At 38.7% G+C, this 12772-nt stretch overlaps 1 protein-coding gene across 1 annotated transcript in view; it reads right to left on the bottom strand.

The window, feature by feature from the left end:
• The window catches only part of LOC124805276 (bumetanide-sensitive sodium-(potassium)-chloride cotransporter-like), a 197160-nt gene that overhangs the window by 143956 nt on the left and 40432 nt on the right, over positions 1–12772 (bottom strand). Inside the window, exons 3-4 of the mRNA XM_047265788.1 lie at positions 1365–1460; positions 1031–1284 (exon numbers count right to left, since the gene is read on the bottom strand). Coding sequence (XP_047121744.1) covers positions 1031–1284; positions 1365–1460 — 350 coding nt within the window. The remainder of the gene's footprint in view (positions 1–1030; positions 1285–1364; positions 1461–12772) is intronic.

Raw genomic sequence — 12772 nt, 5'->3', positions numbered from 1 at the left:
GTTTTTATCCATTCCAGAATTCTCATACACTTCAAGCCATGATTTCCCAGAAGGGGATAACCAGCAATTCTCTGGGATATAATTTTTTGTGTGTAACTTGTAAAATTTAATTCTTGTGGCATGAACTATTTCAAAACTGACAAACTGTTATCAAAACTGGCAATGTTAGAGTCTTCTTTTATTTATGGCACAAGGATTGCTGAATGTGCTGAGCTTTTCTGACCACAGTCGTAAACATGTTGTAATCTGTTTCTTGCTCATTTTCCTACAAGAAACAAGCCATAGTACATTACTTCATTTCAATTATTTTTTATATTAATCTTTTGTGTCCAATGCTTTATGCGGGAAGGGAAACGCAAAATTAAGAACATAAAGAATAATGAGCTAAGAATTCAAGGAAAACCATATTTACAAACAAAGTGATGATTGTTGCCAAGAGACAACACACATAATATGATTAAGCTGAAATCATTAGAATTCAGCTATGCGCTATTATAGTACCATAAAGTAAAACATTATTTGGTATGTGAATGCCATGTTTTTCTCCAGTTTTAGGAATTTTGCCATTTGTACTTTCAGTGTTTCCTATTTCTTGTCAACAGTTGTTTCCAGACATTTTACCAACATGTCTTATGTTGTCCAATTAGATGGTAACTGTTTTTGTATGTCCATTATACTCCCTAACTCTGAAGCTATGGATTGTTGACTCTGATAGAAGCAACCTAGCCAATAAACCTCAGAGAAAAAAGCTATCTTTGATTCAGTGTTATGATATAGATGCTGTCCACTCCGGTTCTTAAAAGCATAACAAAATATTAATTTTAATTTCTGGTTTTGTTGTACTGGGCTGTTACTTACATCATTTATTTATATCCCGTCAGCAATATAATAAACAAACTTCGCTCTAATAGCTTTATCATTATTTTGCCCACCAGTTACTTACTGTTGATAGAATGCTGCTGATTAATTTTACAACCTCAGTCTCCCCTACAAGAAACTGACATATTAAAACAAATAATGTTTATCTCACCTTGGCTTCCCATTCCATACCAAGAACAACAATGCACAATAGTGCAATTACTGTTATGACACCTGTAATTCGCATGTCATTCACTCCACCATCAACAATTGAGAGACCATAAGAATCGAGCAAATCATTTAAGGATTCAGAAAACCCAACAACATACATTGCACATGCCAATGCATTTGCTAGTGACAAAATTAGGCCAATTGATCCTCCAAATTCTGGTCCCAGGGATCGTGATATAGTGTAGTACATGCCACCTAGAAGTTAAAGATGAGGAAGAAAATAAATGAATGATACACATTGTGCCTTGTCTGTAAGAAGTTACAAGCAAACATACCTCCTTTTATGATCCCATTTGTACTGATAGCTGACATTGATAATCCTGTTATCACAGTCACTGCACTGGTGCTTAGTATCAATAGCAAACCCTGCACTGAAAATGTGAGAATGAAATTCATTAAATCAGTTCCAGTATTTCAGGTCACACACATTGCATTACATATGGACTTTTTGTATATTGTGTTAGCTATCTATAATACGCAATGATCATTTTGCACGATCAAAACTAACAAAGAGCAGTTTAGTTTTTCTAATTAAAATGTAGATAGAATAATTTCATTCTTTGAAACATTGCTTCTTTTACAGTTATATCATTCAGTTGCTGCTCATATGTGACATTTGCATGCCGATATTACTTGTGGAAAGAACGCATTTAGCTAGGAAATCGTAAGAGATTATTACATTAATAACATGAAACCAATATAGCCACGCAATTCACAACTGAGGTTCTCATACAATTTATAGAAGTAACAAAGATTAGCTTTCGAAGTATTTTAATATATATCTGATTTTAAATTTTCTGGTCTTTATCTGAAGATTTTTGCAGAGAAATGTAGACCTAAATACAAAATTTCTGGAGAAAAATGTCTGTGTGAAAATTACTTTTAGATGCAATTTACAGTTGTACATATTATAATTAATCTAATATGGTGTTTTGATTAGTTATGTATCCCCCATCATGACACCACTATCAGTAAAATATATTTTGAAGACTACAACCTGGAGTTTTCATTTTTTAAAGACTACAGTCACTTTCAGAAGAAACGATATTGGAAGTGAGCTCACACCCATTTGCCAAATTAACTATCAATACTCAGGATAAGGAATGAATTGTAATAATGGATGATATACATGGGAAATTATGCTGACACTCAACAAACTTAGCTGCTATGTGCTAATATAGGTGTATATTTGGAAGGCAAAACTACAAAGTCATGATTAAGAAGACCAATTAGTTTCTTTCCTGTAATTATTAAGCTTGTGAGATGAACTTCTGAAATGGTTCAGATCACTTGGACATAGTAAACACTGCACATTCAGTTTCTAAGACATATTCTGGACTCAGCTCCTTCATGCCTTAAAATTTCACTTTTGAGTTGACTTCAGTCTAAATTCTAGTCCTAATTACAAGTAAAAAGGTTGAGGGAAAGAAATGGCCTGAATCATGACTCCAGTATGCAGATTTAGTGATGGTATAAAGCCTGGTGAGATAGCCAAAGGTCAAGTTTCTTCTCAGAGGAATGGGAAGTTCACTAGTTGGTGGATAAATTTGATTACCAGTGCTCAACAGTGAAGACGTAACAGTCCATTTTTTAAAATAATAGGACGAAAGTGATATACTTTAAGTGGGTAGAACATGCTAAATATCTATAAAACTCTCCAAAGATATTAACAGAGTAAGTTTATAGATGTAAAGTTCAGGAAAAAAATGTTTGCAGGTACATGTTAGTTCGTTTTCATACAGTTAATTGGATGGCTAAACTGGATTGCTGGCCGTCACTTAGCTTCAGGAGATGAAGCGTTAAATACTGCTGATCGATACTCATAGAAGTACATGACACTATTCCAGCTTTTGTAACTATTAGTTCCTTCCTCATGGGGAGAAAGAGTGATAGACTGGGGAAGGTTAAAAATGAAAGAGCAAGTCACTCACACCTGACTACATTTAACGAACTCTGATCGTAATGTATTTTGGGGCGACTCCGCCATCCTGAAACTCATTGGAAAAGAAAAGCATATAAATTATAAAAATGGATGTACATATTAATGTACCACATTTCCTCCTAAACTACTGGACCAATTTCAACCAAACTTGGTGCAGGTATCATTGGCTGTCTGAGAAGAATCACTGTGGAGGTAAGAAATACCCACCAACAGAAGGGGTGGGGGAGGGGTGAAAAGCTTTGTAGCCCACAATGCGAGAATACCTATACCTTAGTTATGCAGTATTTGAGAAAAAGAGCACTTTGAGACTTGCAACAAACTTTACACATAATTTCAAACCTTTAAAAAAAGATAACAGAAGTATTCAGCAATGATATAAATATGGCTTTTGGAACAGACAAATGTAAGAAAAATAGCATAGTCAAGGGAAAACACACTAAACAAGAAGATTACGTATTGGATAACCACAGCGACTGCATAGAATCAATGGAAAAAACAGATGCCTATAAATATCTAGGATACAGACAAAAAATAGGAATAGATAATACAAATATTAAAGAAGAACTAAAAGAAAAATACAGACAAAGACTAACAAAAATACTGAAAACAGAATTGACAGCAAGAAACAAGACAAAAGTTATAAATACCTATGCTATACCAATATTGACCTACTCATTTGGAGTAGTGAAATGGAGTAACACAGACCTAGAAGCACTCAATACACTTACACGATCACAATGCCACAAATATAGAATACATCACATACATTCAGCAGCAGAAAGATTCACATTAAGCAGAAAGGAAGGAGGAAGGGGATTTATCGACATAAAAAACCTACATTATGGACGGGTAGACAATTTAAGAAAATTCTTTATAGAAAGAGCAGAAACTAGCAAAATACACAAAGCAGTCACTCGTATAAATACATCGGCTACACCATTGCAATTTCATAACCACTTCTACAACCCTTTAGATCACATAACATCAACAGATATGAAGAAAGTAAATTGGAAAAAGAAAACACTACACAACAAGCACCCGTATCATCTAACATAGCCACACATTGATCAAGACTTGTCCAACACATGGCTAAGAAAAGGCAATATATACAGTGAGATGGAAGGATTCATGATTGCAATACAGGATCAAACAATGAACACCAGATATTACAGCAAGCATATTATTAAAGATCCCAATACCACAACAGATAAATGCAGACTTTGCAAACAACAAATAGAAACAGTAGATCACATCACAAGCGGATGTACAATACTAGCAAATACAGAATACCCCAGAAGACATGACAATGTAGCAAAAATAATACATCAACAACTTGCCATACAACAAAACTAATAAAACAACACGTTCCCACATACAACTATGCACCACAAAATGTACTGGAGAATGATGAATGCAAGTTATACTGGAACAGAACCATTATAACAGATAAAACAATACCACATAACAAACCTGGCATCATACTCACCAATAAAAAGAAGAAATTAGCACAACTAATCGAAATATCCATACCCAATACAACAAATATACAGAAGAAAACAGGAGAAAAAATTGAAAAATACATCCAACTGGCTGAGGAAGTCAAGGATATGTGGCATCAGGATAAAGTTGACATCATACCAATTATACTATCAACTCCAGGAGTCATACCACACAATATCCACCAGTACATCAACGCAATACAGCTACATCCAAACGTATATATACAACTACAGAAATCTGTAATTATTGACACGTGTTCAATTACCCGAAAGTTCCTAAATGCAATGTAACATACCATACAGTTAAAAGGAAGTCACGACTGATCAAGGTCCACGTCACTTTCCATTTTCAACCAGACATAACGTCTGAGACAGGAAAGAATAATAATAATAATAATAATAATAATAATAATAATATCAATGTAAGACAGTTCAGGAGATACAATATTGTAAACACTGAATGTGTGAAAAGCTAACACACCATGCAAGATGTTTAAATTTATTACTTCATTGCTACTATCTCTGTTCACTACACTTTTTGCAGATAGTATCCACATTTGCCACTGAATGTCCCTAAATGCAACATCATATACCTCAAGCTATGTGAAAATGAAAATGCAGGGTGAAATTCACTAGACAAACAGGTGAAACAGACACATAAATATATTTGACATGTGCGTATGCAAGGAAAGACATGGGTAAGAAGCTCATCCCAAACCTATGGTACGATTTTAATCAAATTTCGTACACATATTACTTCCAACCTGGAAGTATATGCTGCAGGGGTAAGAACCACCAGCCTCCCACTGGGGTAAGTGTGATAACATCGAGAGAGAAGGAGGATGATAGACAGCAAGGGGGAAGGATGGAATAGGCACAAATAGGAAGGAGAGGAGGAAATCGACAGAGGTAGGGGAGGGGGGAAATGGACAGGGAAAAGAAAGAAGATTGATGGACACACAAAGGAAAGGGGAGGGGATTAATAGGGAGAGGAAGAGGGGGAGATTAACAAAGAGAGAGGGAGGAGGAGATGGACAGAGAGAGTGGGCAAGAGGAGATGAGCTAATAGAAGATTCAAATTAACACACACCCAGGCAGTGCTGGGTTTCTCAGCTAGTCAACCAATAAAATTCAGCAAGCAGAGGGTGCTATGTCAAACAAAATTGTTTAAAACCATTTCTAACAATAGTCCAGCTATCACCAAAAATTGAGGGTACATCCTGTTGTAGTGCAAAGGCAGCCCTTTTGTCAGCATATAAAATGTACAGAGTTAAAACATTACACTGCACAAGCACTGCATTCATGTGGGTTTTCCTGTCAGAGGAGGTGGCAGGCATCAGAGGGCAATGCCCAATCTTAAAAGCAAGCAAGTACTACTTTGTCCCTCCTAGGTAAAGATGTCACAACCTGAAGGTTGGTTTGAATGGCACAGTGCTTTGTTTTGCATAGTCCTATTAGAGTTGATTTGCCTTTTATCTCCTGCTAACCTTTGAACTGTCTTACTCAGATAGTCATAGGGGGTCATATTACTATGTAACAGATTTAGAACCATGGTGAAACTTTGTACTTCTCTCACACACAGATGACTGCCGAAGAGGAAAGAAACAACATGTGAAAGAAAAAGTCCTGAGACTCAATGTAGGTCAAACTTTGGACCTTTGGATTTATCATCTGGCTCTTTACCACTGACCCAGTCCTGTATTTCAAGGATGTACGCCATGATCCCACCACGCTGTAGTATCCAGAAAAATACAGCCGCAGTTTCCTCCTCCTCCTCCTCCTCATGTAGGGGAGTTCTAATGACTTGCATCATCTGACACAATGTATTTGCTGGGAAGATGTGTTGCATTGCCTACCAGACATGAAGGACATCTGAGCACATAAGCAAATTCCCATTGTATTAAACTCATAAGACTCTGTTTGCCACTTTAAGTTCAGCATAATACAATGAGAAATGCTTCAGTAGGCAATTTTGAATGCCACAGTAAGTGAAAATAGGGAAAAATGACAGAACACTCAAGACTTTTCCCCACATTAGAAACATAGGTAAAGACCTATACACTCTCAGCACTCTCAGACTGTTACAAACATAAGGGTGGGTTCATTGTCTTCCTGTGTTCCACAATGTTCAAATTTAGCTTGAGTCTGATAAGCTCCTAATGAGGGTATTCACACAATTCCTGTTTAAGAGAAGAAATATCTAATACAAGTTCATCAACTTATGCCTTTGTTTGAATAGCAAATTGTTTATTCACTTGATTGTTGTTATATGTTCAGTGTATATAGATGGTGCTTCTAGATCAGTACGGTGAAGCAATTCTAACCCACACTCCCTATGATAAGCACTGCTGTATGGCAAGAGGCATCTTACCAACATCAGTACAGAAGTGAGGTGTAGGATTGCTTCAGTAAATTCCACAGCCAATTTAATTCTCTTGTGGTGGACAGCGTTCAGGATCTTTAAACAGAGAGGTATAGACAATCTCTCTACTATATGACCATGATGTCCACCAATGACAATTTTCATGAGATACTCACTAGAACACCCCAGAAAAACTGCAGCTGACTACATACCAAGACTTTGAATACAATTTACCTGAACTTGCAACTGAGAAACAAGAAATAGTGCAGGGGCATCCCCTGCTCCATTTTCTGACAAACAGGAAACTTCATGGGTTTCATGGGTTTAATGACAAACTTAGTCACTATAGTATACCCCTCAAAGAACAGAAAAGTAAGGACTAAAACAGCTCATGAGACTCATAGAAAGTGCACATTGAGCATACAAAGCATGCCCCATACCTGAAAATCATATTACTTACAATGAGAAGCACGACAGAGTCAGTCAAGCTGTGAGAAATACAAAACTCTGGCTTATCCATATATTGACTGACCAACAGGAATAGATCAACTGTCCTATGGAAAAACCAGTGTGGTCTCGGTATGGACAAAGTAAAACCTGCTGCTGATCCCATTGTCCCAGCCGAAGTACCGGACCATTATTTCACATTATCTACAACCACAATTAAACCATAAACAAAACAGAGATGCTCAGATTACTTCAGGAGGGTAAATAACTGTAGCCATGAAAATTCAATCTAAAGCATGTCACTTGCGACACCATAAAAAAAGCCATCATGTGTATCAGATCAGCATCTACTGCACATAATGGTACCACAGTCCAAATGATGAAGCTTATTATTGTCAACTACTGACCACCCGTGACAGATACCTTCAACCATTCCTTGTGTTTTCCCTGAGGCCTGGAAAAATGTACCGGTTAAAACATTACCTAAAAAGGACACTGCCAAAGCATACTCTACTTACTGATCTATTTGCATTCTGCCTGCACTGTCCAAGGCCTTGGAATATATAGCCCAAAACCAGTTAACAAACAACCTAACTACAAACAACCTACTAGACAAATACCAATCATGCTTCTGTGCACATTGTAGCACAACATCTGCCTTAATAAAGGTAACAGATGACCTAAATCTTGCCATGGATGCACACAAACTAAGTATAATGCACTTTTCAGACTCTGGCAAACCCTTTGACACAGCTGACTAAAGTTCCTTGCCAAACTCAGCAGCCTGAATTTCTTCCCAAGGGCAGTGCAATGATTCCGGTCATACCTGATGTCTCACCACCAATCTTTCATGTTTGGCAGCATAAAGTCACAATGGAGCAGGTAGTATCAGGTGCCCACACAGTTCAGTATTATGTCCTATACTCTTTTCATTTGCACACAGATGATATGCCATCAGTCTTGTCCCACAGCAAATACCACGTGTATGCTGATGATCTCCAGTTGTACATAATTGCAAAACCAATAAACCTGAGGACAGTTACTAAAAATCTCACTATCAACCTGTGTGCACTATCAAAAGTGGTGCACGATACAGGGTTAAAGCTCTACCCATGCAAAATGCAAGTGGTAATGGTTGGTCATTCTCGTCTCATTAGCCCAAAATATCAGCAATCCCTACTATCTTTAACTCTAAATGGGACAAATACCAAGTTCTCTCTTCCAGCAAAGAGTCAGAGTAATAATAGATGACAGTCTAAATTGGACTTAGCACATAATCACAATGTGCAATCACATAATCACATGCCCTATAAAAATATAAAAAGTTCTTTCCCCTTGGCCTGAAAAAGGAACTTCTACAAACACTCATACTTCCAATTATTGGTTACAGTGATGTTATCCAGTAAGACCTTTTTCAGAATAGCTCATAGTACCTGGAACAGGATATTGTTGTCTGTGTTCATTATATTTGTGATGTTAGACACACTGATAAATTTCACCATCATATGCACAGTCATACTGGCTATGTACATAAAAGTGTAGTGTGTTCATCTGTTCCCAACTGCGGCCAACTCCTCTGTATCTGCACACAGCATGTACACACCCTACCCATCCCGGCAAGACTAACTGCAAAAGTAAATTATAAAAGCAGACAAATCATAGATCTGCATCTTGCTACCCTCCTGACGTGTCATCAATGGATGCTGGTACCTAAATGAACTATGTAGCTGGGTTTTCAGAAGAAATGAAAACTGAGTTACAGACTGCCCAAAATTACACTTACAAAATGTGAGCTTACACCCCTTAAACGGAAACACAAATGAAATTTTAGAAACATACTATCACAAAAATATAAACACTTAACTTGCTGCTTTGTAGATGTGTATCAGCAAAGAGCTGGAGTCTCACTTGCCAAGATAGCATATGTACTATCATGGAAGAAACATATTACACTCAGCATTCCTTTTTCCATTTTTAATTTAAGATCTCATCTGGTCACGTGTATGAAATTAAGTTGTTAATTTATGGATTGCATTTATGGCATTTGATTACTCTTCTACATACCCTAATGGCCTCTGTGGCTTCTGCAATTTCTTTAGAATACTAACAGGCTTCTGTTATGGAGGGCCCAAAGAGCAGGGAATTGTCACATGCGCAACACATTTTAAAGTAGTAGCATCATCGTGCACCACATCATTGACTGCTTTCTCATAGGCTATGTTAAATAGTGCTTTGGAGGTGTACATATGCCAGTTGACTCCTCTCAGAACCTAGTGTGGTATGAATTTGTTATTTATTTGGTACGGTAGGGGTAGTATAGCTGAGAGCGGTCACTGTCCAGAGGTCTCTGAACATTCCCCTGGATCACAGGTGCATGGATGGGGCTCCATATTGTGAGATCATCTTCTGATGATGTACTATGGGCAGCACTAAATAGTGTTGCAGCTTCTGTGTTTAGCAAGCAGACTTCAAATTCAGATGGTAGTTTTTCTACTAATTATCCTCCACTTTTATTAGAGATTCTGCCCTACCAGGAATTATAAGCATTAAAATCCCCTGATAATGTAAAGGGTGGGGTAATGGTTCCACAAGGTCTGCTCTCATAGGTAAGAAGTTTCTCTATCAGGAAAAGTAAATATTTCATATTGTTATCACAGCAGACAATAGGGCACAGAAGGCTACTACTTCTAGTTAGGTGTTCACCAGTACAAACTCACTGAAGATGTTTGTATCTGTGTGCAGATTTCTCCATATACCCTCCGACTACTTACTTAGATTTTTGAGACGCCTGATAATTTGTGATGTTAGGAAGTGAGCTCCCATTCTGCAAAGCACACGTTGTGGTAAATGGTCATCAGTTGATGGATCTCTACTAAGCTGCAGTGATAACCATTAACAGTTCTAGATTTGGAGTGAAGGAAACAAACATTTATGACAGTATGGATTATTTGCTCATTATTCCTGCACCTCCTGTGAGGATGTTGTAAAGAAACAGACTGCACTGGATGAGTTTTGAAAAACTGAGAGTTTAAAGGTGGAAGACAGGGTAATATGCAAGACAGAGATTACTACAAAAAAATTGTGCACAAGTTAAAGCACATTGTGTGAGTAAATAACGAGACAGAACAAATTAACATAAATAATGGCCTGGTGGGTGGTGAGAACCAAGGACATGTTTTAGTGCTAGTTCCCACCTGCAGAGTTCTGAGAAACTGGTGTCTGGGGGAAGAACCAGATGGTGCATGTGGTGAAACATGCACCGAGGTCATGAATGTCATGTTGTAGAGAATGCTCTGTAACAGGATATTGTGAGTTGCCAGTATACACCCTCTGCTTATGCCCATTCATCTCAATTGATAATTTGGTGGTAGTCATGCTGAAGTTGAAGGCCGAACAGTGTTTACATACAGCTGGTATATGACTTCTTGTTTCACAGGTGGCTCTCCCTTTGATAGTAAATGTTTTGCCAGCTACATGGCTACTATAGGTGATGGTAGGAGGGTGCATAGGGCAAGTCTTACAGCAGGGATGGTCACAGGAATAGGGTAGAGAGATGGGTGCAGAAGGAGCATAGGGTGTGACAAGAATATTGCGGAGATTGGGAGGGCGACGGAAAGCTATTCTAGATGTGGTGTGCAAAATTTCAGGCAGAATGGATCTCATTTCAGGGCATGATTTTAGGAAGTCATGGCCTTGTCAAAGTTGCTGATTGATACAGTCAAGACCAGGATAATAATTGGTGACAAGTTGTATGCTCTGAAGTTGTTTTTTGGAGGGATCAGCAGTACCAGGATTGGATGTGATGACCTGTGAAATCTGCTTTTGAACCAGGCTGTTGGGATAATTACATCCAGTGAAGGCTGAAGTGAGAGTGGTTGTGTATTGCTGTAAAGTGTCTGCATCCAAAAAATATGCTTGCCTTTAATGCCAAGGCTGTATGGGATGGAACATTTGACATGGAAAGGATGACAACTGCCAAAATGTCAGTAATGGTGTTTGTTAGTAGGTTTGATGTGGACAAAAGTGCGTAGCTGATCTTCAGCGAGGATGAAATCAAAATCAAGGGAAATGGTATGGGATTCGGAACAGGACTGTGTGGAATTTAATTATGAGAAGGTATTTAGAGATTCCAGGAATTTTAACAAGTCGACCTCACCACGAGTCATATGGCAAAGATGTCATCAATGTATCTAAACCAAACCAGGGGCTGAAGGCTTATGGATCGCAGGAAAGCCCCCTCAAAGCGACCCATGAAAAGGTTGACATAGGAAGAAGCCAATGGTTCCCATGGATATACCCTTGATCTGTTTGTATGTCTGCCCCACAAAGGTGAAGTAATTGTTGGTAAGTATAAAGTTGATTATGGTAAGCAAGAAGGGGATAGGCTTGGAATAAAGTGGGCGTTGACTGAGGAAATGGGTTATTTTTGTTTTGCTCTAGGGCACAAAAACAACTGGGGTCATACACAATGTGCCCACATCAAAACTATAGAACACGAAGACGGAGAGGAGTTAAAAAATGACTGTCAGTCCCAATTGAAATAATAGAAGACAGCTAAAAACAGGCATGAGGAAAAAGGGCTAAAAAGGACACCATACAGAAACAGAGGTCCAAAACTAAAAATTAAATGGCCTTCACCATATTGGTTTGGCAGATAAAAAGTAAGACGCAGTCAACAGCCCGCGCATCATTTGCTCACAGAGATCATCGGAGGGAATCTAGGTACTCATGGCCTGAGGTATGAGGACTGCAGCTTTGGCAGCAGTCTCATTTCCTGGCAAACCAACATTTCCAGGAACCCACAGAAACATCACACTGGCTCCACCAAGAGTGAGCTGTTGACAGTTTTCCTGAACCCGCTGCACTAAAGGATGGGTGTTGTACAGTGCACATAGACTTTGAAGGGCATTGAGTGAATCTGAGCAGAGGACACAATTGAAAAGGCTGTGTTGCCGGATGTACTCCATGGCCTCATACAAGGCAAAGAGGTCGGCTGTAAATACTGAGGAGTGTGCTGGAAGCTGATATCAAAAGACACGGGTATCAATGACGAAGGCACATCCGACCCCACAGTCAGTCCGAGAGCCATCAGTGTACACAAAGGTACTATCGTGAAGTTCCATGCGAAGGTCATGAAACTGAGGGCGGTAGACCAAGTCTGGAGTACTGTCCTTAGGAAGCAAATGAAGGCCAAGGTTAGGATGGGCCACTTCACGAACCCAAGGTGCTGAAGGGTTCACACCCACAGGGAAAGGTGCAGCTAGTGTGGAGTTAAGCCACTGTAGTAAGTGCTAAAAGCGGACTCCAAGAGGTAACAGAGAAGAAGGACATGCCCCATACTAATGATCAAAGGAATCATCAAAGAAGGAGGCACAGGATGGGTGGCCATGCATGGCAGACAAACGGCATGCGTACCTGCTGAGGAGGAAGTTA

Source organism: Schistocerca piceifrons, chromosome 7 (genome assembly GCF_021461385.2).
Source record: "Schistocerca piceifrons isolate TAMUIC-IGC-003096 chromosome 7, iqSchPice1.1, whole genome shotgun sequence".
In the NCBI taxonomy this organism is placed as follows: Eukaryota; Metazoa; Arthropoda; class Insecta; order Orthoptera; family Acrididae; genus Schistocerca; species Schistocerca piceifrons.
This window is presented reverse-complemented; position numbering and strand designations above follow the sequence as displayed.